Here is a 26538-nt window from a genome sequence, read left to right on the forward strand (position 1 = left end):
GGAGTTCAGATCCACAAATCTTTAAAAAGAAAAGCTGCCCCAAAACACTTCTCCCTCCCTCCCTCCCAAAGTCATCTATCTTTTTTTGTAGCTTCAGACGAGGCCAGTCCTCATGAACGTCAGGTTGCCACTTCCTTCCTGTTCAAAATGTGCAAGCGCAGGGCTGGGTCTCGCTTTCAACTCTTGCAGAGGCCCAGCTGCTGGGAAAGGAGGTCCATGTGATGCACTGATTTCCTGCCTGTTTCCTGGCCTCTGGGCTTCTTGCGGTCCTCTGCTCTCTCTCTCTCTCTGGCGGTCCTCCTGCATCACCCATCCATGAATTAAGGCTCTTTGGAGGTGGCACCATGCTGCGTCGGAAGCCATCCAATGCCAGCGAGAAAGACACGGTCCAAAAGAGGAAGGTGAGTTGGGGGAAGGTCTGTCTGAAGCCCTCGCAGGGCAACTGCCCGGCTGATCCATTGAGATGGACTGCAACAAGGCAATGAAGAAGGCAGCATGGATTCCCTTCCCTACCTTGGGTGTAGACATTCCAAATGTAGAGTTTGTAGGACTTTGGAGAGGGATGCTTTGTGTCAAGTTAGGAGATGAAGAATCAAAGAGACCACAGAGGGAATTTGAGCCCTGCCTGACCCCTTAGAGGCATCCACACCAGTTGCCCCCTCTGTGTTTTGAATGCTGTCATCAAGCTCTTGTGTCCCTTCTAAAAAAGATGTGGAGACTCTAGAGAAGAGCAACAAAGATGATTAGGGGACTGGAGGCTAAGACATATGAAGAACAGTTGCAGGAACTGGGTATGTCTAGTTTAATGAAGGGGTAACATGATAGCAGTCTTCCAATATCTCAGGGGCTGCCCCAAAGAAGAGGGAGTCAACCAATTCTCCAAAGCACCTGAAGGCAGGACAAGAAACAATGGGTGAAAACTAATCAAGGAGAGAAGCAACCTAGAACTAAGGAGAATTTTTTTTAAAAAAAAAACAAGTTTTATTGGTTCCCCCACATTTACCCCTACAGAGTATTGGCCATATCTTATCTTATACAATTAATCAAATTCAAATACATTTTACTCAATTACAGTTTTTGCCAAAATCTTTTTCCCCTTTTTTTTTATCATGTCTCAATATTTCTATGCTTGCTTACATGAACAACATCTTCATTTGCCCTTAAATTCTAATTATTGCTATTTATTCATATTTGTTCTCTTTTATTCTTTAAACAATTCATTCTTTATCTTAATATCTTTATATTTGTTCAGGGTTGCCTTGCTTCCATTTCATTTTTTTTTTATTGTACAGCAATCTTTCTCCTCAAACCTACCACCTCTCTCTTTTCTTAAGGAGAAATTTCTTGACAGTTAGAACAATGAATCAGTGGAACAACTTGACTCTGGAAGTTGCGAATGCTCCAAATGGGAAGTTTTTAAGAAGATGTTAGATAACCATTTGTCCGAAGTGGTGTAGGGTTTCCTGCTTAGGCAGGGGGTTGGACTAGAAGACCTCCAAGGTCCCTTCCAACTCTGTTCTTCTATTTCTATTCTTGATCTACCCACGTGGCGCAGAGAGGTCCACTCCATCGGGGATGCCGTCACAACCACCCAAAGCATTTTCAAGAGCTCTTGCAGCTGGAGCAGTAAGGTGTGTGGGTCACACTAATGAAGAGGGGGCATGCAAGGAGTGAGAGATGCATTCTGCAGAGGGAGAAGGGGGGATATTGTAACTGCCCAAAGACGTGAACCATTTTGAATAACAGCGCTTGGATGTGGTTTGGCTGTGCTGCTTTCTGCTGTCAGTACAAGTTTCGTGATAACAGTGGCACTCATATAAGTCTCTGGGTAGTGAGGTTGGGTTTAACATCAGGACTGTTCCAGTAATCCACCAGAATCTACTGTTAGAACACAGAATGATCTTCCTCCAATCATAAGGATTCCTTACCTGTGCTGTACCAAAATCCAACTTTTAACTTTTCACAAGTTCTTTCTTTCTTTCTTTCTTTCTTTCTTTCTTTCTTTCTTTCTTTCTTTCTTGCTTTCTTGCTTTCTTGCTTTCTTGCTTTCTTGCTTTCTTTCTTTTTCTTTCTTTCTTTCTTTCTTTCTTTTTCTTTCTTTTTCTTTCTTTCTCTCTTTCTTTCTTTCCTTTCCTTTTTCTTTCTTTCTTTTCTTCCTTCCTTCCTTCCTCTCTCTCCCCTCCTTTCCTTCCCTTCCCTTCCCTTTCTTCTTTCTTTTCCTTCATTCCTCCCTTTCTTTTTCTACTTTTCTAACTTATTCTTGGGGATTCGGATTTCCCGCCCCCCCCCCACACCACTTCAGACAAATGGTTATCCAACATCTTCTTAAAAACTCCCAGTGTTGGAGCTTTCACAACATGTATGATCTATATTCCATTCCAGTAACCAAAAGACAGCTCAGGGTTCTTTCGTGTTCAAACTCTATATTTTGCCCTGTCAACCCTGCCTCTTTTTGATCTCACAGTAGCCTCTGGAGCCATCAATCATAGATAGCATCCTCTTGGACCGTCAGCTCTTCGAGCTAGCCCAGACAAGAAACCAAAACTATGAGTACTATCACAATTCTACCTTTGTTGTAAAGTTAGATTTATGGGGCCAATGGCGTACACTAATACGTTGGTACTCATCCTTAATTGGTTCTGAGAAGTGCGATACGTTCCAAAAACGATGAGTACCAAACAAATTATTCCTGTAAGAAATAACATCATGAGTCACAAGGCAGCCAACGTTGATATGTTCTCGCTTGTACGTTGAGTACCAAACAAACAACAAGTACCAAGACAAAATTTTCACGTCAAAATGCACTGAGTACCAACTTCGATGAGTTTCAAAACAGTTGAGTACTGAGGTACTCAACTGCATTTCCAGATAAACCTCTCTTTTTTTGTTGCTGTTTTAAGATCAATCAATCAATCAATCAAAATAGAGCTGGAAGGGACCTTGGAGGTCTTCTAGTCCAGCCCCCTGCTCAAGCAGGAGATCCTATGCCATTTCAGACAAGATGATGCACAAGTTTAATCCCTTGGAAGCAGCTTCCTACCAGAATGTGAGAAGACTGTAGATTATCTTTAGGAAGAGGTTGGATAACCATTTGTCTGTAGTGGTGTAGGGTTTCCTGCTTGAAGGGGGTTGGACTAGAAGACCTCCAAAGTCCCTTCCAACTCTGTTATTCTGTTATTGCCGAGCCATGCAATGCGACCTCTTATGGTCAAGGCTTAGCTTACTCTGCTTACTCTGTAAAATTAGCTGTTGTTTGTAAATCCTGGTTTGGATAGAAAGTTGTATGGACCCAGCCAGTTTTGGTTTAAGTAAGGTAGGCTTAAGATAAACAGTGGCTTAGCATAATGCATATAAGCTTAGCAAGCAACTATTAACCTTTGTTTTAAAAACAAGGATGAAGGGCTGAAAGAAACCAGTTTCTCTGCTTTTTTATTAATAATACAAAATTTAAAAAACATTGGACATAGATATGACATCACTGGTTTCCAAACATCTTCCGTCACTTTACAATAAGATTAGTACTCATATAAACATATAGTTCTTAAACATACATTTATCTATAATAACATCTATATTTTTGTTCTAACACTATACACTTGTCTTGGCTACCCTCTTGTTATCTATCCAATCATAAAATTGTTCCCAGATTTTGTAGTATTTAGTTTCGCTTTTATCCTTGAGTTCCAAAGTGAGTCTGTCCATTTCTGCGCAGTTAAAGATTTTCAGTAATATTTCCTCTTCAGTTGGAATATCTTTCTCTTTCCATTTTTGAGCGAAGGCTATTTGTGCCGCTGTAAGTATATGCAGTAATAAATAGTTTCTATTTTTCTTATATTTTCTTTCTATAATTCCCAGTAAGAAAAATTCCGGTTTGACTTCTATATTTGTTGACAAAATTTCTTCCAGCCAGTTCTTTAGTAAATTCCAAAATTTTTGCATTCCCACCACATCTGGTAGTAATTCCCAACGGTCTCTCCACACTTCCAGCATATCGAGGATTTCCCCTTATTCATTCATGCTAATCTTGTGAAGGGGAGGTGCCACCTATAAAACCAGTTTCTCTGCTTGTTGGGTCTTCCTTAAAACCCCTTTTTTAAAATACATCTCCTTTATCATCTCCCTTTATTTCCTCCCCTTCTTTCAAGGACCCCAATTCTACAGTTTGAAGAGATGAGCTTAATGTCAACACAAAATCAGCTTGGCAACAGGTTAATTTCAGGGGAAGGTGTCCATCTCAGTCTACTGCATGCATACCAAGCTACAACTTGCAGTCAGGGAGTCTTCGAATAGCCTCTGGGTTTTTCAGAGAGTAGCAGCTACACAATTTGGGGACAAACTTTGCAAACATCACAGGGTGTCCCCCCTGCAATGTAAGGGGCCTCCAGAATAGTGGCTGGGGCTGCCGCTAAGGGTTAGTGGTATATTTAGGTCAATGGTCTGTAGTTCCTGCTCTTCCAAGGAAGAAGACTGACTTCTCGCTTAGTTCTTGCTAACTGATATTTGCATGGGCGTATCTGAATGTGGAACTAAGGTTGCAGCTCAGCATCCTGTAGTTGCCTCTCTCACCTCAGCATCCTGGACTCACCCATATGCACTGAGGCATGTATTTGGGTTTCTGGGCTCTCAGCACATGCCTTTCCAGGAACACCCAAAAGTGGGCAATGCACCTGTTGGCATGAACATGTGTCGTCTTCTTCTTCTTCTTCTTCTTCTTCTTCTTCTTCTTCTTCTTCTTCTTCTTCTTCTTCTTCTTCTTCTCCTCTTTCTCCATCTCCTTCTCCTTCTCCTTCTCCTTCTGCTTCTATGTTTTTGATTTAGCAAAAGCTTCTATAAACAGAACAAGTTCTCCTCCTCCTCCTCTTCCTCCTCCTTGCCTGGATTAACAAAGTTTCAGAAGTGGTTTGCCCTTGCCTCCTTCCTAAGGCTGAGAGAAAGAGACTGGCCCCAGGTCAGTACCCAAAGCAGGACTAGAACTCACTGCCTCCTAGTTTCTAACCTAGTGCCTGAACCACTACACCAAATTGGTTCTTTGGTTTCTGCAGAAAGTGGGTTTCTACAGACCCTTGTTGCTGTTGTTGTTTAAAAAAACAGAAATCAACCCACCCCCATTGCTGCTTTTTGCTACTCTCCCAGGTGTCTGGATTCTGGAAACTGCAGTTGCTAGTCACCTGATGCTAACCCACTTCCTCTGCACGGTATTGATCTACGTGTCGATTTTGAGCAACTCTGCAAAAAAAGAGAGAAAGAGAAAGAGCTGCAGAGGAGGGGGGAGGGGCAGTCAGTCAGAACATAGCTAGATCAACTTAGAAAAAGCATCCGGACAACCCAGTATTCAGAAGTGAGCAGTGCTGACCAGGTGGTTTCTCCTATAGCAGGGGTCAGCAACCTGCGGCTCTGGAGCCGCATGTGGCTCTTTCATTCCTCTGCTGCGGCTCCCTGTTGCTGGTCAGCTCCACAATTGATAGGGCTTTCGGTTAGGACAGATAGAGAAAAAAGGATGCCACACTAGGAAGAGACTCTATGGTGGGGGAACCAGACTTCTGGTTGACTCCAGAGTTGAATGGGGGGGCTTCCAGTTAGGACCTTTGTGGCTCTTTGAGTGTTTAAGGTTGCCGACCCCTGTCCTATACAGATGTGTAGAGGTACCGAAGACAATTCTGCTCTTGGAATTCATTCGTTGAGTACCCCAGGAGGTAGGAATACACAAGCATTTTTAAAAAAACACCTTTTAATGAAATTGCAAAAAAAACAACAACCCAGAAATGGCTAGGCAGAGGCGAGATGCTATTTGAAGCCCCAGATTTGGTCTTGGAAAGAAAGAGCATCAAAAGCTTTTCCCTTCATGTAACTATGTATGAAATTGCCAGCCTGCCAGTTTTGGTCGTCATGATGTAAAAAAGATGCTGAGACTCTAGAAAGAGTGCAGAGAAGAGCAACAAAGATGATTAGGGGACCGGAGGCTAAAACATATGAAGAATGGATGCAGGAACTGGGTATGTCTAGTTTAAGGAAAAGAAGGACTAGGGGAGACATGATAGCAGTGTTGCAATATCTCAGGGGTTGCCCCAAAGAAGAGGGAGTCAAGCTATTCTCCAAAGCACCTGAGGGCAGGACAAGAAGCAATGGGTGGAAACCCATCAAGGAGAGAAGCAACTTAGAACTAAGGAGAAATTTCCTGACAGTGAGAACAATTAACCAGTGGAACAGCTTGCCTCTAGAAGTTGTGAGTGCTCCAACAATGGAGCTTTTTAAGAAAAGATTGGACAACCATTTGTCTGAAATGGTATAGGGTTCCCTGCCTGAAAAGGGGGTTGGACTATAAGACCTCCAAGGTCCCTTGCAACTCTGTTGTTCTGCCTTTCATTCAGGAGCCAGGGAGTCTATATAGCGATCCCTCTTCCATGTTTTCACCTCAGTCCCTTGTAATCGTTTGAGCTGAAAGGGAACAAATCAGGGGTGAAATCAAGCAGGTTCTGACAGGTTCTAGAGAACCGGTAGCGGAAATTTTGAGTAGTTTGGAGAACTGGAAAATACCACCTCTGGCTGGCTCCAGAGTGGGGTGGGAATGGAGATTTTGCAATATCCTTCCCCCAGGAGTGGGATGGGAATGGAGATTTTGCAATATCCTTCCCCCAGGAGTGGGGAGGGAATGGGGATTTTGCGGTATCCTTCCCCTGCCATCAGAGGTGGGTTTTTCAGCAGGTTCTGACCAGTTCTGGAGAACCGGTAGCAGAAATTTTGAGTAGTTCGGAGAACACGTAGTAAAAATTCTAACTGGCCCCGCCCCCATCTATTCTCTGCCTCCCAAGTCCCAGCTGATCAGGAGGAAATGGGGATTTTGCAGTAACCTTCCCCTGGAGTCGGGTGGGAATAGAGATTTTACAGTATCCTTCCCCTGCCACGCCCACCAAGCCATGCCACGCTCACCAAGCCACACCCACAGAACCGGTAGTAAAAAAAAAATGAATTCCACCAGTGGAACAAATGGTCCAGGATCACCCAATGAGTTTCTATAGTTCAGTGTGGGCTTGACCCCCAAGTGTCCTGACTCCTATCCCAGCACCACATCACATTGGCTTTTTAATTAACAATCTTCTAGAGTTCATCTTTCTGAAGAAGTCTTACTTCCGCCTCTGATATTGAGTCATAATTCCACCATGCCATTCCACCTCTGTCAAAAGCTGCTCTTGTTCCAAGTTGAGGGTTTAGCCTGTTCTTCCTTAAACATCAGCCTCATTATTATAATCATCCCTCCATTGTCAGGCAGGCAGGCAGGCACACCAAAGAACAGGACCTGGTCCCAAGGACTTTATAATTACCGGTATAACTCATTTCTAAAATCTGTAAAGAGCCCACTGTAACAACATTGCCAAAAAGGCATGAAGAGTTGTTAACCTAATCTTGCATAGCTTCTTCTCTGGTAATGTTGTACTACTAACTAGAGCATACAAAACATTTGCTAGACCAATTCTTGAATACAGCTCATCTGTCTGGAACCCTCACTGCATATTGGACATAAATACAATCGAGAGAGTCCAGAGATATTTTACGAGAAGAGTCCTCCATTCCTCTAACCGCAATAAAATACCTTATGCCACCAGACTTCAAATTTTGGGCTTAGACAACTTAGAACTACGCCGATTTCAGTCTGACCTAAGCATAGTACATAAAATTATCTGCCACAATGTCCTTCCTGTCAATGACTACTTCAGCTTCAACCACAACAATACACGAGCAAATAATAGATACAAACTCAAGATCAACCGTTCCAAACTCGATTGCAGAAAATATGACTTAAGTAACAGAGTGGTCAATGCCTGGAATGCACTACCTGACTCTGTAGTTTCTTCCCCAAACCCCCAAAACTTTAACCTTAAACTGTTTACTGTTGACCTCACCCCTTTCCTAAGAGGTCTGTAAGGGGCGTGCCTTCCGTCCCTGCCCTAATATTCCTTTTTACTCTTACTTTTTTCATGTATTCAAATTATGTTTATACTTTTACCTGTTTTGTTATACATGCTTGACAAATAAACTTATGAATATAATCTGAAAAGTGACAGGTTCCATCAGAGGATGGGGTGGGGGCAGGGCAAATAGGCAGCGAAATGTGTGTATTTTCAGCTACAGGAACCGGTTTAGAAGAAACGGAGGTGGGAAGTAGGACTTAATATTTTTTATGTAACCTTCTGCATCTTCCAGCTCTCGCTGATTGACTGCCTCTTCTTCTGGGGGAGGGAGCCACATCTGTGCACACATGTTTGCCTTCCTGTGTAAGAGGCACCGAGGGAAGGAGAAGGCAAAAGAACAATGGTCTCCGGGCAACTCCATCCACTTCTGGCTTGCAGTTCCATCTGCTAACTCCTCTCGCCGAGAATACTGTAAGCTGCCCAGAATCACGGATGTGAGATGGGCGGCTATAAAAAATAAAATAAATAAAATAAAATAATAAAATAAAATAAAATAAAATAAAATAAAATAAAATAAAATAATAAAATAATAAAATAAAATAAAATAAAATAAAATTTATTGATTGATTGATTGATTGATTGATTGATTGATTGCGATTTATATGCCGCCTTTCTCCCTAGGGATTCAAGGCGGCTTACAAAATGACAACTTCAATACAAATCACAATACAATACCAAATTAAAATCAGTAACCCAATTAAAAACGATTTAAAATTATACCAGTGTACCCCCAAATGGATCAGTTTAATTGGCGGAAGAGCCACATCTTCAGCTCGCGGCGGAAGGAAAGAAGGTCGGGGGCTGTCCTGAGCTCAGTGGGCAGCCCATTCCAGAGGGTCGGGGCTCCCACAGAGAACGCCCTCCCCCTGGGGGTCGTCAGCCGACATTGTTTGGCCGACGGCCAAATAAAATAAAATAAAATAAAATAAAATAAAATAAAATAAAATAAAATAATAAAATAAAATAAAATAAAATAAAATAAAATAAAATAAAATAAAATAAAAAATAAAATAAAATAAAATAAAATAAAATAATAAAATAAAATAAAATAAAATAAAATAAAATAAAATAAAATAAAATAAAATAATAAAATAAAGTAAAATAAAATAAAATAAAATAAAATAAAATAATAAGAAAAGAAAAGAAAAGAAAAGAAAAGAAAAGAAAAGAAAAGAAAAGAAAAGAAAAGAAAAGAAAAGAAAAAACAATGGAGAGGGCTGCAAGATTCCCGTTGGCTTTCTCTGCTCTGCAATCCATGCTATTCCTGACCATCTCTGCCTTCTTTCTCCCCACAGCTGTCGCTGCAGCGGTCCAGCAGTTTCAAAGATTTTGGCAAATCCAAACCCAGCTCCCCGCTGGCGAACAACAAGGCATTCAGCCTCGAAGAGGAAGAGGTAACACCCTATCCGTCTCCCCAAACCTGGGGCTCAGGGTTGGGTTTCACTTACCTTTACCACCAGTTCACCCCGCGCATGGTGTACGCGCATGTGCCCAGCCTTTCGTGCATGCGCTTTGCTTGCTCGCGTGCCTTCTGTGCATGCACCCAGTCTCGAAAACGTGCCTAAATAGCATGACTTGGAGCCGGAGTGGGTGGGTGGGCGGGCCCAGCCACGATCGCCGCTACCGGTTCGCATGAACCTGTGCGAACTGGCTGAATACCACCTCTGCTTGGGCTCCTCTCTTCTGCCCTTTCAATGACAGCTCGGTTGGCTTCTCATCGTCCCCCTTTGCCACCAATCCTGGCTCACGTCCCTCTCTTATCAGTAGCCAAATTCTTCCCAACCGTATCTTTAACTTTCTCCATCGCACTAACCTTACAGCAGGGGTCTCAAACTCAAGGCCCGATGTGGTCGGCGATGTGGTTGGATCCAGCCCGCGGGGCCGTCCTAGCAGAGGTGGGTTTCAGCAGGTTCTGACCAGTTCTGGAGAACCGGTAGCAGAAATTTTGAGTAGTTCGGAGAACCGGTAGTAAAAATTCTGACTGGCCCCACCCCCATCTATTCTCTGCCTCCCAAGTCCCAGCTGATTGGGAGGAAATGGGGATTTTGCAGTAACCTTCCCCTGGATTGGGGAGGGAATGGAGAATTTGCAGGATCTTTCCCCCGGAGTGGGGTGGGAATGGAGATTTTACAATATCTTCCCCTGCCATGCCAACCAAGCCACGCCCACCAAGCCATGCCATGGCCACCAAGCCATGCCACGTCCACCAAGCCATACCCACAGAACCGGTAGTAAAAAATTTTGAAACCCACCACTGCGTCCTAGTCTACCCAATGCAAAGAGGAAATATTGGGCCAGTATGGCTTCGGCCCAGTCTACCCAGTGCAAAGAGGAAATATGCCAGCAGTTTGGGGAATGGCGTCAAGCTGGCCATGCCCATGCAGTTGGCCACGACCACCCAGCCGGCCACACCCACCCAGCTGGCCATGCCCCCCCAACCACCACCCCCCAAGGTCAACCGCAGCCCTGATGCAGCCCTCAATTAAATTGAGTTTGACACCCCTGCCTTACAGGTAGTTCTCCACTTATGACCAAGACTGGGAACTTCCACCCATTGCTAAGCCATAACCATGGCCAATTTTATGACCTTTTTGGCACCGCTCATTAAGCAAATCACACAATTAATTATTAAATAAATCTGGTTACCCCCCCCCCCCATTGACTTTGCTTGTTGGAAGTCAACTGGTAAGATCACTAATGATGATCATGTGATTCTGACATGCTGCCATCATGGTTAACACAATGTTGCCAAGCATCCAAATTTTTATCTGCACTATGATTGCACTGAGAAGGACAAGACTGGTCATCAGTCCCTTTTTTCAAGCTCATCTTAAGTTCAAATGACCACTACACAAGTGGTAAATTCAGGACTACCTATAGTTGTAGCCTACTGGTTGGCCAAAGAAACTGTTTGCTTTCTGAAAAGCAGACTCCATGTGATATTGAGTTCAAAATCAGTGGCCCAAACTAGGAAGGTCCATTCCTGAATTCAATTCATCCAAGCCCATACCAATGAGGAGTCATCTTCTCCCTTCCTGGAAAGCCAAGGTCCATGGTTCTCTCTGCAGGTTCTTGAAGGTAACCCACCACCTAGCCCGGATGACGTGGGACGCTCAAAGCTGGGCAAGAGATGGAGAGCCGCCATTTCCCGGACCATGAACCGGAAGACGGGCAAGGCAGTCGCTAAAACATTGGTAGATCAGGTGAGAGACGAAACCGTGTCCACTCCACCCGGGATTTGTGTGTGTTTGAGCGAGAGAGTTGTATAGGATGCCTCCTTCCAAAAAGTCTCACTATCTCACCGTTGCCCAGCATTTAACTTCTTCCTCTAAACCTATTTGCATGCTCTCTCTCTTACATACACACGCACACACTTCCTTCTCTGTGTGGTTTTGTGAAAGCAGAAAAAAAAAGAGCATGCAACAGAGAAGGCTTGCAGGTTCTGCTCGTGAGCTCTTCAGCAGGTAACCAACCCAAGGATGCGGGCTTCTGTTGCTACCTAGACACTGAACCCATCTCCACCCAGCCGCAGCGCGAATGTGCCTCATTTTTTTTTATATAGCCTAAAATAGATTTAAGGGTGGTTACATGAAATGAAATCTCCTTTCTACCCCATGAGACAGTTCCTTTTGTTTTGTTCTTGTCTCATATCCCCAAATCTCACTATATTCCCCACTTGTGCCAAGCACAGCTGGGCAATGATATTTGGCCGGTCCATAGAAGAGTGGATGCGAATCAAGTATCGTGTTGCAAATGATTAACGGGGAGCTCCCGGGAAGATAACTTCAACCAGGAGTTGCTCCTCAACCCCTTTTAGAGCAACAGTTGTGGCCCACCAGCTGGCAGCAGACTCAGACAATGAGGAGGCTGGGGAGGAACTTGGGCCAGTTCTGGAGTCTGGGGAAGGCTCCGATGGGTGCTCTGTGTCAGATGCAGAGATAGAGCCAGGGCCGTCTGACATTTGATAGAGCCACTGGAGAGGCAGCTGCCTTTGGAGGCTGATATGAGTGAGGAGGAGGAATAGCTGGGGCCTGTTCCAGATGCATGTATGCCCAGAGCAGTTAGGAAAGGTGAGCAACAGAGGACAAGGAGTCGACTCGGGAAGCAAAGCACATGTGGACGCTGAATGGCCCCTCCCTGGCTGGGGAATAAATAGAAGGAAAGGGGAGTTGGTTGTCGTAGGAGACAACCGTTCGTATTTCTAAAGATTTTGCTCATTGTGTTTCGTGCCACAAAGACTGCTTGCCAGAACTTACTTTGCAGCCTTTCGGCTGGGAGCTCACGGCCTGGCAACGATTGCAAGGAAATGATAATGTCTGTTACTGCAGTTAACTCTTTGAAGGACTATTGACTGTTTTCGGTGGGTGAATGCCATTAATTCACAAGAGGTAAATAAAGAGGGGTTTTTCGTGACAAGGAGTCTGTTTCTTGCTTCTGCTAAGGCTGGCTCAGAACAGCAACCTGTTGACCTGTGGAGTATGAAACGTGCAGTTCCTTCTTTTTAAATGCTCTTGTGTGTGCAACATGCTCTCTTCCTCTTTCCCAAAAAAGCAGGCCTGGGCTTCATGGAAGGCAGGCCTTCAAAGGAAGCAAGGGTCAAACATAGCAACCATGGCCAACTGTGTTTCTGTCTTGGGAAGAAAGAGTTCTCCATGGTTTCACGTTCGTCTTGCAGGGACACGATGAATCCGAGACTCCTGCGTCTCCAGCCCACAGTCCTGTTGAAGAAGACCTTCCCATCTTTCCAGTCACAACTCAGGAGACTAACAGCCCCAGTGCCTCCAACGGTAAATGGCTCACCCATCTTAGATTAGATTAGAATTCTTTATTGGCCAAGTGTGATTGGACACACAAGGAATTTGTCTTTGGTGCATAGGCTCTCAGTGTACATAAAAAGACAAGATACGTTCATTATGAGGTACAGCACTTAGTGATAGTCATAGAGTACAAATAAGCCATCAAATCATACTAGGAAACAATCAATATAAATCGTAAGGATACAGCAACAAGTTACAGTCATACAGTCATAAATGGAAGGAGATGGGTGGTGGGAACGATGAGAAGATGAATAGAAGTGCAGACTTAGTGAATAGTTTGACAGTGTTGAGGGAATTATTTGTTTAGCAGAGTGATGGCGTTCAGGTAAAAACTGTTCTTGTGTCTAGTTATTCTGGTGTGCGATGTCCTATAGCGTCGTTTTGAGGGTAGGAGTTGAAACAATTTATGTCCAGCCCTCTTTTTGACTTGTGCAGTATACAGGTCCTCAATGGAAGGCAGGTTGGTAGCAATTGTTTTTTTCTCCAGTTCTAATTATCCTCTGAAGTCTGTGTCTGCCTTGTTGGGTTGCAGAACCCAACCAGACAGTTATAGAGGTGCAGATGACAGACAGCTTCAATATAACTTTCCTTCCTCTTTCTCAAGACCAAGCCATCCCTCTTCTTGTCTTCAGGAGATTCAGCTTCTGGCCTCCGATAGTCCTTTCCTAAACCTATTCTGGTTTACCGTGTCCAGAACCAGATATAATATTCCAGAGATAGGGTTCATCTAATATAGAATCATCATCTTCTTTTAACAACCGCATAATCCCATGCGAGGTGGAGTCTGGGCAACTGAATGGAGCTGAGTGTTTACTGGCCGGATGCCCTTCCTGTCACCAATGCAGAGTTTTGTTCAGCAGATACATTCTCAATATAGAATGAAGTGCAAATATTTCTTAACAAACCCTAGAACTGCATATGCAGAATAACGATTCTGGTAGTTTATAGGATGGAGAAACTCACCCTAAGCCGAACTCAGTACAGATAGTCCTCGACTAATTTTGGAGCCCAAAATTTATGTCGTTAAGCGAGACGTTTGTTAAGTGAGTTTTGCTCCATTTTAACCGCCTTTCTTGCAATTGTTAAGTGAATCACTGCAGTTGTTAAGGTAGTAACATAGTTGTTAAGTGAATCTGGTTTCCCCATTGACTTTGTTTGGTCACAAAAGGGGATCACATGATCCTGGGACCCTGCAACCATCATAAATATGAGCCAGTTGCCAACGGTCTGAATTTTGATCATGTCACCATGGGGGTCATTCTGCAATGATATGAAAAAAATGGTGATAAGTCACATTTTTCAGTGACGTCGTAACTTTGAACAGGTCACTAAACGAACTGTTGTAAGTCGAGGACTACCTGTGTTAAACCGTCTCCAAGCTGCCATTGAGTCAGCTAACGTTTCTTTCTCCTGGCTCTTGTCCCCTTCTAGAAAGGGAATTGTTCAGTCCCACCATGAGCAGCCACTGCAGCAAGGAAGAGATCATCTCTACCCCGTACAACGGACCCTTCTGTGGAAAAGCCAAGGTTCACACGGATTTTATTCCCAGCCCTTATGACAAGGACTCTCTGAAACTTCAGGTGAGTGCTTTGCATTTCTCTATGGCAGCAGTCAGCAACCTGCGGCTCTGGAGCCGCATGTGGCTCTTTCATCCCTCTGCTGCGGCTCCACAATTGATAGGACTTTCGGTTAGGACAGGTAGAAGAAAAAAGGATGCCGCACTAGGAGGAGACTCTATGGGGGGGTGGGGACTGCACTTCCGGTCAGCAGAGGAAAAAGGATGCCACGCTAGGAGAAGACTCTATGGTGGGGGAACCGGATTTCTGGTCGGCTCCAGAATTGAACGGGGGGGCTTCCAGTTAGGACCTTTGTGGCTCTTTGAGTGTTTAACAGTGGTGCATTTCTACCAGTTCACCCCAGTTCAGGCGAACTGGTAGTGGAGATAGCGGGAGGCTCCGCCCACCCACCCAGAAGTCATCACAGATGCTCTGCGCATATGCAGAAGATTCTGCGCATGCACAGAAGCGTCCCACGTGTGCTCCCAGTTCCGAACCGGTAGCAGAAGTAAGTGGAACCCACCACTGGTGTTTAAGGTTGCCGACCCCTGCTCTAGGGAGCTTTCCAAGAGTGTTCCTAATGCCACAAGTGAAAAACACAGGGCAGGTATTCCTTCTTCCCAAATTAATTTTCCGTGGCAAGAAAAAGAAAAGCAGGAAGAGAAAAATCATGGAAAGATTATACACAGAAAAGGAAGAGGGCCCTCCGCTCAAGAAGCAGTGCTGGGCCACACAGAATATTGGGGTTAATAAGAGCTTTTTGGCGGCCGTTTGGGAGATTTAATGTCCCTTCCTGGCTGGCTGGCTGGGGAATTCTGAGAGTTGAAGTCCAGAGCAGTGGTGAAATGTAAAATTTGTTACTACCGGTTCTGTGAGCGTGGCTTGGTGGCGGGGGGGGAGGGGAGGGGGGGTAATGTGATTGGGTGGGCGTGGCCAACTTTTTTTTTTTTTTACTTTTAAAAGCATTTTTTCTACAACCTCTTCGGCCGAAGAGGTTGTAAAAAAAATGCTTTTAAAAGGCTCTGACGATCCCAGCTGAGTTGCCTGATCGTCAGAGGCTTTTGTTTTTTACTTTTAAAAGCTTTTTTTTTTTTTTTGCTTTTAAAAGAAAAAAAAAGCCTCTGACGATCGTGCGGCTCAGCTGGGATCCTCAGAGCCTTTTAAAAGCATTTTTTTTACAACCTCTTTTCAAAAGCATTTTAAAAGCATTTTCAAAAATTTCCCAGCTGAGCCGCACGATCATCAGAGACTTTTTTTTTACCTTTAAAAGCATTTTTTCAGCCGATGAAGTTGTAGAAAAAATGCTTTTAAAAGGCTCCGACGATCCCAGCTGAGCCGTGCGATTGTCAGAGGCTTTTTTTTTACTTTTAAAAGCATTTTTTTCAGCCGCAGAGGTTGTAGAAATAATTGTAGAAAGCTGGGCATGGGGGAGGCGCAGAGATTTTTGCTACCAGTTCTCCGAACCACCCACTGCCATCGCTACCGGATCGGGCAATCCGGTGCGAACCAGGAACATTTCACCCCTGGTCCAGAGTTCTTAAAGTTGCCAAGATGGGACACTCGTTGCTATAAAATATTGTTCTGATTTTATTAAGAAAATCCGTGCAGAATCTATTAATCCAATACATTGTGCAGAAATCGCTACGGGAAGAGTAGATTACTTCTCTTTGATGTTCACAGCCGTTCTCCAGAAGTCGGCATTGCGACACAATTTGCTTTTGGAAATGTGCAGCTTTTGTTGTTTCTTAGGAATAAGCGTCATACGAACCCCATCGCCTGTTTTGATTTGGGCTTCCTGCGCTGCATGAATCAAGTTTGTAAAACCACAGCTTGAGGGCATAACGTGTTGTGCAAAACTAGCCCATTGTGACATGCAGAGTGAACCATAACTGTGCTGAATTGTACAACCAGAGACCTACTAGGCCAGTGGTGGTGAACCCTTTTACTAACCGAGTGCCGAACGGATACACGCTTGGCGCCCTTTGTGTGTGCGCGTGCTATCCGCGCTAACATGCAGCTCCTCCCCTGTGCGCTGCACACGCAACTGCACCATCGGCACATGCAGTGGCTTTTGTGCAGCTTCCCCTGTGTGCTATGTGCGCAATTGCACCATCTGGGCATGCATGTGGTTATTGCCCGCGCAATGCAGGTGCGCGAACGCCATCTATGCAAGCATGCGCTAAACATAATATACTCACATGCATGCACAAATGCACATGTATGCGCAGGAGAGCTCCGAAGACCAGCTGGATCCCCTGAATTATGCACATGCGCACCGGAGGCCTGAACACCAGCTGGGGCGCATGCGCATGCACAGCTGCAGGTGAGTTGGGCGACAGCTCGTGTGCCAGGAAAGATGGCTCTGCGTGCCACATCGGGCACATGTGCCATAAGTTCGCCATCATAGGTACTAGGAACTAACGATATTGCAACGCGCTCTACATGGGGCTACCCTTGAAAAGTGTTCGGAGACTGCAGTTGGTCCAGAACACAGCCGCACGAGCTGTCGTGGGTGCACCTAGGTACACCCACATTACACCAATTCTCCGCGAGCTGCACTGGCTCCCTATTGGTCTCTGGTTACAATTCAAGGTGTTGGTTATTACCTTTAAAGCCTTACATGGCTCAGGGCCAGGTTATCTTCGAGACCGCCTTCTACCACATAACTCACAACAACCGGTAAGATCCCACAGAGTTGGTCTCCTCCGGGTCCCATCAGCTAAAAAATGCCGGCTGGCGGGCACGCGGGGGAGGGCTTTCTCTGTGGCTGCCCCAGCTCTCTGGAACCAGTTACCTCCTGAGGTCCAAACCATCCCTACCCTATTGGCCTTCCGAAAAGCGGTGAAGACCTGGCTCTTCCGGCAGGCCTGGGGCCGTTGATCTCGCTTTTGTGATCTCACGAGATCTGGCCATGAATGGTGTGAATGAGTTTTTAATGTTTTTAATTTTCAAATGTTTTTTTATAATGATTTTAAATGCATTGTGAGCCGCCCTGAGTCTTCGGAGAGGGGCGGTATACAAATTGAATTAATAAATGAATGAATAAATAAGATATGGCATTTGGCACAGAAAGGGGACATCATCCACATCATTGCAAAACCTCCCGTCGGAACCTGGACCGGCCTGCTGAACGACAAAGTGGGCTCCTTCAAATTTATCTACGTCAGCATCATCCCTGAAGAGATCATCTCGGCTACGAAGACCTGTTCGCGGCACCGGAGCAAAAGGCCCAAGCCCAAAACCTTGCAGGAACTGTTGCAACGGATGAACCTTGAGGTGGGAACGTTGCCCCGACAATGACTCAGTAGGATGTCTAGTCCCCGTCCGTCCGTCCCCCACTTAGAAAGGAAACCAAGCTGGGTGACTTTGGGCAAGTTTGTTTCTCAGCCCCAACCCATTTCACAAGGGAAGGTGTGGTGTGGTGGGGTGAGGAGCCTTGGTAGTACAGGGGTTTAAGGCACCCTGTTATTAAGCTTATTAAGACCAGCTGCCTGCAATTACTGCAGGGTTCGAATCTCGCCAAGGCTCAAGGTTGACTCAGCCTTCCATCCTTTCTAAGGTAGGTGAAATGAGGACCCAGTTTGTGGGGGCAATAAGCTGACTTTGTATAAATGTACAAAAGGATGAAGGCTATTGCTTAACGCATTGTAAGCCGCCCTGAGTCTCCGGAGAAGGGCGGCATATAAATCAAATTAAAAAAAAAACAAATGTAAGGTTGGAAGCATCAACAGAATAATAAGAGTTGGGAGGTCTTCTACTCCAACCTCCTGCTCAAGCAGGAAACTCTATACCATACCAGATAAATGGTTGTCCAATCTCTTCTTGAAAACCTCCAGTGTTGGGGCACCCACAACTTTTGGAGGCAAGTTGTTCCACTGATTAATTGTTCACACTGTCAGGAAATTTCTCCTTAGTTCTAGTTTGGTTCTCTCCTCGATTAGTTTCCACCCGTTGCTTCTTGTCCTGCCCGCAGGCGCTTTGGAGAACAGCTTGACTCCCTTTTCTTTGGGGCAGCCCCTGAGATATTGGAAGACTACTCTCATGTCACCCCTAGTCCTTCTTTTCATTAAACTAGACATACCCATAGAATCTAATTGTTTTAATTAGGTTCTAATTAGGTAGTAGTATAGTAGACGATGCAGTGGCTCAGTGGCTAAAACGCTGAGCTTGTCGATTGAAAGGTCGGCAGTTCAGTGGTTCGAATCCCTGGCACCGCATAATGGGGTGAGCTCCCGTGACTTGTCCCAGATTCTGCCAACCTAGCAGTTCGAAAGCACGTAAAAAATGCAAGTAGAAAAATAGGGACCACCTTTGGTGGGAAGGTAACAGTGTTCCGTGCACCTTCGGCGTTGAGTCATGCTGGTCACATGACCACAGAGACGTCTTCAGACAGCGCTGGCTCTTCGGCTTTGAAACGGAGATGAGCACCGCCCTCTAAAGTCGGGAACGACTAGCACATATGTGCGAGGGGAATCTTTACCTTCACCTTATAAGACATGGTTCAGAAGGTGGTTTTAATCCCCGACATCTCTCGGTGAAACTATGGAAGATCCCGTTGAGAAGTCAGGGTGTGTGGTCATTCTCCACCAGCAAGGAGTAGAGGGTGATGGATGATAGACATGGTCTTGGCAAGTTGCTGAGGACGAGGGCGGCCAAGGCCAATACCTACACTCAGCAGAACTAAATGGGCCCTGGGTGTGACCTGGGTGAGGAAGTTTCCAGCAATTCTCCTGCATCAGAAAAGCATTACTCATCACCTTCAACACCCTGATGGCGTGCCTGGCCAGGACAATACTTTATAAACAGGAAATGGCATTGGTCCATTCGCTGAACATCTCTTGTAATATTAAAAGGGAACTGAAGGAGCGGCTGTGTGTCAGAGATTTGGACCACATCAGAGGTGGGTTTCAGCAGGTTCTGACCAATTCTGGAGAACCGGTAGCGGAAATTTTGAGTAGTTCGGAGAACCAGTAGTAAAAATTCTGACTGGACCTGCCCCCACCTATTCTCTGCCTCTGATCGGAAGGAAATGGGGATTTTGCAGTAACCTTCCCCTGGAGTGGGGTGGGAATGGAGATTTTACAGTATCCTTCCCCTGCCACGCCCACCAAGCCACACCCACCAAGCCATGCCACGCCCACCAAGCCACATCCATAGAACCGGTAGTAAAAAAATTTCAAACCCATCACTGGACCACATCCATGTTTTGAGCTCCCCACAGACTAAGAAAATGGGTGCCCGCCTAAGTTTCATTTTGGGACATGGCAGAAAACAGGAGAACAATATATTGATACCAGTGGTGGGTTTCGAAATTTTTTACTACCAGTTCTGTGGGCATGGCTTGGTGGGCATGGCAGGGGAAGGATACTATAAAATCTCCATTCCCACCCCAATCCAGGAGAAGGTTATTGCAAAATCCCCATTTCCTCCCGATCAGCTGGGACTCGGGAGGCAGAGAATAGATGGGGGTGGGCCCAGTCGGAATTTTTACTACCGGTTCTCCGAACTACTCAAAATTTCTGCTACCGGTTCTCCAGAACTGGTCAGAACCTGCTGAAACCCACCTCTGATTGATACCCATTTCTAGCTACTGCAATCAGCAGCAGAGTAAATATTTCATAAAAGAGGAAAAATATTTCTTTAGATGTACCTACTCACTAAATACAGGTGCTTCCCTTATGTTAGGTATTTTTTTCAAACCCTCTTCCTGAAAATATTAAGCTTTGTATCTTAAAAGATAAATAAGACCTAATCTCCATCTGAGGTTGATTAAACCACAATTATTATTTTTAAAAAACTGTCTTGGATCGTTAGAATCTATTTCTAATGCACATAACAAATGCGGTAGCATTTAGCACTCAATTATTACTCATTGTTTTGCTGCAGCCTCTCTGGATTTTTTGGATTTTTTTTAGTTACTGTATTTAAGAAGCAACTTTCTCCCACTCCTTTTGTCTGATACAGAACTAGAAATGTAAAAGTTCTAAACGCAACCAGAAAAACGGCCACTTCAAACATTTGGAGGCTAAAACGTATGAAAAACGGTTGCAGGAACTGGGTATGTCTAGTTTAAGGAAAAGAAGGACTGGGGGAGACATGATAGCAGTGTTCCAATATTTCAGGGGCTGCCCCAAAGAAGAGGGAGTCAAGCTATTCTCCAAAGCACCTGAAGGCAGGACAAGAAGCAAAGGGTGGAAGCTAACCAAGGAGAGAAGCAACCTAGAACTAAGGAGAAATTTCCTGGCAGTTAGAACAATTAATCAGTGGAAAAACTTGCCTCCAGAAGTTGTGAATGCTCCAACACTGGAAGTTTTAAAGATGATGTTGGATAACCATTTGTCTGAAGTGGGGTAGGGTCTCCTGCTTAGGTGGGGGGTTGGACTAGATGACCTACAAGGTCCCTTCCAACTCTGTTAATCTGTTACTCTATTGTATGAAACAAAAGCAGATGATCTCAGGTTCTCCTTGATGGTGTGAATTGGGATAGGAAACTAAACTCGCAAGCAATGAGAATTGCGTTTAGCAATCTCTGGAGGACCACACCCAGTTCTAAATCCTTTACGTAGGAGTTAAGTCACTTCTAGGTTCTCCAAGAGCTGTAGTGGTTAGAACGCAGCATTGCAGGCTAACTCGGCTCACATTGGCTCACATTGCCAAGAGTTCGAGTCCCTCAATCCATGACTAGTTCAAGGTTGACTCAGCCTTTCCGTCCTTCTGAGGTTGGTCAAATGAAGAACCAGATTGTTGGGGGCAATAGGCTGACTCTGTAAACTGCTTAGAGAAAGCTGCAAAGCACTGTAAAGCGGTATATAAGTCTATGTGCTATTGCTATTCCACTCTCCCTCCCTTCCTCTTAGTCCCTTTCTCCTTCTCCTCCCTGGTGGTGCAGTGGTTAGAATTAGAATTAGAATAACGAGAGTTGGAAGGGACCTTGGAGGTCTTCTAGTCCAACCCCCTGCTTAGGCAGGAAACCCTACACCACTTCAGACAAATGGGTATCCAACACCTTCTTAAAAACTTCCAGTGTTGGAGCATTCACAACTTCCGGAGGCAAGTTGTTCCATTGGTTAATTGTTCTATCGGGAAATTCTTCCTTAGTTCTAGGTTGCTTCTCTCCTTGATTGGTTTCCATCCATTGCTTCTTGTCCAACTTCAGGTGCTTTGGAGAATAGCTTGACTCCTTCTTCTTTGTGGCAGCCCCTGAGATACTGGAACACTGCTATCATGTCTCCCCTAGTCCTTCTTTTCATTAAACTAGACATACCCAGTTCCTGCAACCGTTCTTCATATGTTTTAGCCTCCACTCCAGGTTAGATTGCAGTATTGTAGACGAAGCCAGGAGTTCAATCCTAACCGGCTCAGCCTCCCATCCTTCCCGAGGTCCGTCAAATGAGGACCCAGATTGTCGGGGGCAGTAGGCTGACTCTCTAAACTGCTTCGAGAGGGCTGTGAAGCGGGATAGAAGTCTAAGCATGATTGCTATTACAGGGAGAGAAATAAAAACCACTCCTTCCCACCCCCTCAGGTAATCTATCCCAAGTATTACAACGGGACTGTGTCTCTTCCCCCCTCCCCATTCAGGAGCACATCTCTACACTGTTACTAAATGGTTACCAGACCGTGGAGGACTTCAAGGAGCTGCAAGAGAATCATCTGAATGAATTAAACATCACTGACCCACAGCATCGCACCAAGCTGCTTACAGCCGCTGATCTACTGCTGGATTATGACAGTAAGTGCCCTTCTCCGCCCAAAAAAGAGCTTTCTTTCTTCCTTCCTCCATTGTCAGGCTCCTTTCTTGAAGCGAGGCCAATTCTGGGTGCAAAAGAAACCTCACCTTGAAATCCTACCACATTTGGTATTAAAGACCAACTGTGACACGAACCCGAATTGATCAATCGGATTAGACCGCGATGAGATAGAGCAGGGGTCAGTGGTGGGCTTCTACCGGTTCGCCCCGGTTCTGACAAACCGGTAGCGGTGGTGGGAGGCTCCGCCCACCCGCCCGGACATCATCATGGATGCTCCATGCATGCGCAGAAGTGCCATGCGCGAGCACGCACTCACAGTTCCGAACCGGTAGCGAAGGTAAGTGAAACCCACTACTGGCAGGGGTGTCAAACTCGATTTCATTGAGAGCAGTATCAGGGTTGTGGGTGGGGTGGACATGGCCAGGGTGGGCCTGGCCAGCTCGATGTCACTCATTGAAGCTCCATTTTCGGCCACGACGGCCTCCTGCAGGCCTCTGTCAGTGAAAATGTAGCTTGGGAGGGCCGCTGTTTTCGCCCGCGACGGCCTCCTGCAACCCTCTGCCATGCGCCTCCCCGTTTTCGTCGGCAGAGGGTTGCAGGAGGCTGTCACAGTCCAAAACACAGCCAGGGAGGGCTGCACGCGGCCCTCCCGAGCTCCCTTTTTGGTGGCAGAGGCACCACAGGATGGTCCTTCACTGTTTTCAGGGTGAGCCCACGGGCCACATTTAAGCATCCTGTGGGCCAGATCCATCCCCCACGCCTTGAGTTTGACACCCCTGGGATAGACTTATTACAAATCTTGAAGTAGTAGTTTCCTATGACATGTGATATAAGGCACGTGGGGGCTCAGTGGCTAAGATGCTGAGGTTGTTGATCGAAAGGTCGGCAGTTCAGCGGTTCGAATCCCTACTGCCGCATAACGGGATGAGCTCCCATTACTTGTCCCAGCTTCTGCCAACCTAGCAGTTCGAAAGCACGTAAAAAATGCAAGGAGAAAAAATAGGGACCACCTTTGGTGTGAAGGTAACAGCGCTCCGTGCGCCATTGGCATTGAGTCATGCTGGCCACATGATCATGGAGACGTCTTCGGACAGCGCTGGCTCTTTGGCTTTGAAACGGAGATGAGCACCGTCCCCTAGAGTCGGGAACGACTAGCGCATATGTGTGCGAAGGAAACCTTTACCTTTAACTCATAACATGTGAACATGGCTCCATAGTAGGAAGCCACACCGTAGAATTTTTTGGCAGTCTCAACATTTACCGTGAGGCTCCTGCTCATCACAAGCCAGGTTACGGAAACTTCTGTTTCTCACCCAATCAATCAATCAGAATAGAACTGGAAGGGACCTCGGAGGTCTTCTAGTCCAGCCCCCTGCTCAAGCAGATCCTATGCCATTTCAGACAACTGTCCAGTCTCTTCTTAAAATAAAAAGAAACCTCCAGTGATGGAGCACCCATGACGACCCAGGAACAAATGAGGCCAGGCCAGACCATCCTTCTTCCCTTTCCAGGGTTTCCACTTTTGGCACCGTCCCAGCTCTTGTTCTTTTTAACAGCTGGCTTCTCTCTTCTCACACAGCGAGCAGCGAGGCCGAAGAGGAAGGAGGCATCTTGGAAGGTCAGCTCTTTCCCGGAGAGCTCAAAGAAGACATTCCCCGCGATTCTGGCTGTTTTGAAGGGGCGGAGACTTTGGACAGTGGGCGGGAAGAAGACGTGAAGCTCGAGGAGGGGCTGCCATCCCATTCTCTGACCAGTTCAGGCTGAAGTGAAGGCCCCACTATCTGCATCCTGAGCCCCGGTTGGTTGGTTAGTTAGTTGGTTGGCTGGCAAGCAAGAGCTTCCTTCCCCTGCCAAGATAACTCTTTAGGCCAAGTAAGAATACAGCTCCAACTCCTGGCTGATGATGATGGAGAAGGCTCGGATCCAGAATCCGCACTGATTACTGCATCAAAGACACCGTTGCCAGACTGTTGCATGCCAGAGGCTCCCCTTTCAGAGTTTGGCCTGTGGCGAGGAGGCCCTATGTTGAGATCTCCAAGGTCCCTTCCAACTGTTACTATTACTTCCCAAGAAGCAACCGAACTCCACTCTGCCTCCGTGTGCCCAAGTCTCCTCTTCGGTGCAAAGAGTGTTTGCTTGCCACACCACCACCACCACGACAGCTCTGCGCAATCCAAATACCGCCAGAAAGATGGACAAAGAACTTCTGAATGGGGCTGGGGCTTCTTCCATCCTTCCGTCGCTGAGGAGGAGTCCCCACTCTTGTAGCTGTAGTTGGGAAGGATGGGGGTGGGGGTGGGGGGACTCTGCTCTGTTTCTTTTCCAATAGATCTACTTTATTTGTAAACAGCTAGGGATGTTTTGCAGCTTTAGGACAAGATTCTAATGAAGGACCGGTAGGTGCAATTTCTAAACTGGCTTACTGTATGAAATGGCAAGCACTATTCTCTGGGTACCGATCTTTCCAATAAAGCATATTTTTCTCTGGAGTGTAGATCTGACCCTGTATGTCTGGATTGTTTTTAGAAAAATTAAAAGGTAAAATATTCTGGAGGGAGGGAGGGAGGGAAGGAGAAAGAGAGAAAGAAAAAAGAAAGAGGGAGGGAGAAAAGAAAGGAGGAAAGAAAGAAAGAAAGAGAGAGAGAGAGAAAGGGAGGGAGGGAGAAAAGAAAAAAGGAGGGAGAAAGAAGGGAGGAAGAAAGAGGGAGGGAGGGAAGGAGAAAAGAAAAAGAAAGGAGGGAGGGAGGGAGAAAAGAAAGGAGGAAAGAAAGAAAGAAAGGGAGGGAGGGAGGGAGAAAAGAAAAAAGGAGGGAGGGAGAAAAGAAAGGAGGAAGAAAGAGGGAGGGAGGGAGGGAGAAAAGAAAGAAAATAAAAAAGGGGGAAAGAAAAGAAAGGGAGGGAGAAAAAGGGAGGGAGGGGGAAAAGAAAGAAAAAGAAAGAAAAAGGGAGGGAGGGAGGGAGGGAGGGAGAAAAGAAAAAAGGAGGGAGGGAGAAAAGAAAGGAGGGAGGAAGAAAGAGGGAGAGAGGGAAAAAGAAAAGAAAGGGAGGGAGAGAAAGGAAGGAAGGAAGGAGGGAGGGAGAAAAGAAAGGAGGGAAGGAGGGAGAAAGAGGGAGGGGGGAAGGAAAGAAAGAAAGAAAAAGGAAGGAAGGAAGGAAGGAAGGAAGGAAGGAAGGAAGAAAGAAAGAAAGAAAGAAAGAAAGAAAGAAAGAAAGAAAGAAAGAAAGAAAGAAAGAAAGAAAGAAAAAGAAAGAACACAATAAGCCCAGGTCTCTATTATGAAGCACAACTAGGTAGCTTATTCCCTCAAGGCTTCATCGGAAAAGGGTCGAAGATCTCAAAAGACAGGTTTTGCAGAACAGCGAACGTGCAGTGAAGCAGGCCTGATCTTGAAAACTGGCAGGCAAAAGAGAGGAGCTATTCCTTGCCTGGTTTTCCGCTCTGCACTCAGAGCTGGTTTGCTTAGCGCAGCTTCGTTGGGTTATATCAAAAATGGGTGCACTGTACAAAAAGAAGCAATTACGGGAAATTCTGAATCTTGCACAGAAGCAGAAGCAGCCAGGCCTAGCTGCAGAGGTGAACAGCCGATGGCCGTCTTGAGGCCAAGGTCACACCAACAAAACTTACACACACACATACACACTCCAAAACCTTCACTGAAACCAGCGGTGGGCATACTAGGTAGCTAGCATCAGCCTGGAATAATGTGTCACGGAACATGAAAAAAATGGTATCTTTAAAACAGAGCAGGTGATTTCTTCCAACAGCAAAGGAGAGAAACACCAGCAGCCTTTTCTGCTCTTGACGCAAGGACGGGCAGACACACTGAGGGGGGGAAAAAAAGAGTTGTGTCGTCTTTTCACAACCGGTTGTGGAGAAAGGAGGAAGCCACGCAGGCTACCGGGTTACACCGGGATGCAGTACCTCTCCTGCCAATCATAGCCGCCGTTATGGAAACGGCTTCTACAGTATTTCTGTCATGAGAAATAAGTGTCAGGTGGGGAGGGCAGACGGTGAATTATTCCAAAATACGGCAGGAGCCTTATCAATCTCCAATGCCGACAGCTCTGTGGCGAATGATCGTCCGTCCATCCCAAGGCGACGCAGGAATGCGAGAGATTTCATCGCCGCCATTCTCTCCCCAACCATTTTTCGAGATACGAATACGGGGTTTTTTTTCCCAGGATTCTCTACACATCTGAACCAGGTTACTTCCTGGGAACTATCCCAAAGGAGCTTTTTCAAAAGGCAACTGGACTTCCTGTTTTTCCTTGAAGACGTTTCGCTTCTCATCCAAGAAGCTTCTTCAACTCTTGACAGGATGGCGGAGAATGGAAGGATTGATATTATTTGCGTCCTTTTAGAGCAGGGGTCACCAACCTTTCGGACCTCAGGGACCACTAAATTCATCATTTTAAATCCCGCGGACCTCTAATATGATCTGCCTAA

At 45.8% G+C, this 26538-nt stretch overlaps 1 protein-coding gene across 1 annotated transcript; it reads left to right on the forward strand.

The window, feature by feature from the left end:
- The first annotated feature begins 261 nt into the window (after positions 1–261).
- On the forward strand, positions 262–24585 carry SASH3 (SAM and SH3 domain containing 3). The gene is made up of 8 exons (XM_034424077.3): positions 262–401; positions 9263–9361; positions 11036–11170; positions 12643–12754; positions 14216–14364; positions 17410–17616; positions 21922–22072; positions 23671–24585. The coding sequence occupies exons 1-8, from the start codon at positions 345–347 to the stop codon at positions 23853–23855; spliced, it is 1095 nt and encodes a 364-aa protein (XP_034279968.2). The 5' UTR covers positions 262–344; the 3' UTR covers positions 23856–24585.
- Positions 24586–26538: the final 1953 nt, after the last annotated feature.

Source organism: Pantherophis guttatus, chromosome 12, assembly GCF_059756535.1.
Source record: "Pantherophis guttatus breed Tessera chromosome 12, ASM5975653v1, whole genome shotgun sequence".
NCBI classification, from domain to species: domain Eukaryota; kingdom Metazoa; phylum Chordata; class Lepidosauria; order Squamata; family Colubridae; genus Pantherophis; species Pantherophis guttatus.